The sequence below is a fragment of the Penaeus monodon genome, chromosome 29 (assembly GCF_015228065.2).
Source record: "Penaeus monodon isolate SGIC_2016 chromosome 29, NSTDA_Pmon_1, whole genome shotgun sequence".
NCBI lineage: Eukaryota > Metazoa > Arthropoda > Malacostraca > Decapoda > Penaeidae > Penaeus > Penaeus monodon.
This window is the reverse complement of record NC_051414.1, coordinates 3882298-3882701: the sequence shown is the minus strand read 5'-3', so window position 1 is coordinate 3882701 and position 404 is coordinate 3882298. Positions and strand designations below refer to the sequence as shown.

The following is a 404-nucleotide window of genomic DNA, read 5'->3' as shown; positions in this document are numbered from 1 at the left end:
ATGTCGTAATGGTTTTAGGGACACAACTTTTCTGGACGGAGGAGAAAAGAAGGAATTGTAATTTTTAGTGGAAAATAGGGTTTGATTAAAAAGGTGTACTGCCTATGGTTTCGGAAAACCGTTAAAATACGAAAAATGTTTTTCATTCTGACAAATGTTCATTATTAGGATTTTTTTTCTTTCATTTTACAACGCTTGATGTGCAATTTAAATACATAAAAGAGAAGAAACTTAGAGAAACTTTTTTCTTCAGACGTCAACGGTCGTAGCTTCCAGTTCGATAAAACGGGGGCGGCCTTCCCTCGATACAGTGTCCTCAACTACCAGCGGGTGGATAACTACAACTACATGTGGGTCCCCGTCGGCACCTATTCACGTGAGTCGAGATTTGTACTTTTTTTTTT

The 404-nt window shown here is 38.1% G+C and overlaps 1 protein-coding gene across 1 annotated transcript in view; it reads left to right on the top strand.

Moving 5' to 3' along the window:
• Positions 1–404, top strand: part of LOC119591913 (metabotropic glutamate receptor 3-like) — a gene marked incomplete at its 3' end in the record, with an annotated part of 20212 nt that overhangs the window by 14333 nt on the left and 5475 nt on the right. The window contains 1 exon segment of the mRNA XM_037940667.1: positions 254–376. Coding sequence (XP_037796595.1) covers positions 254–376 — 123 coding nt within the window.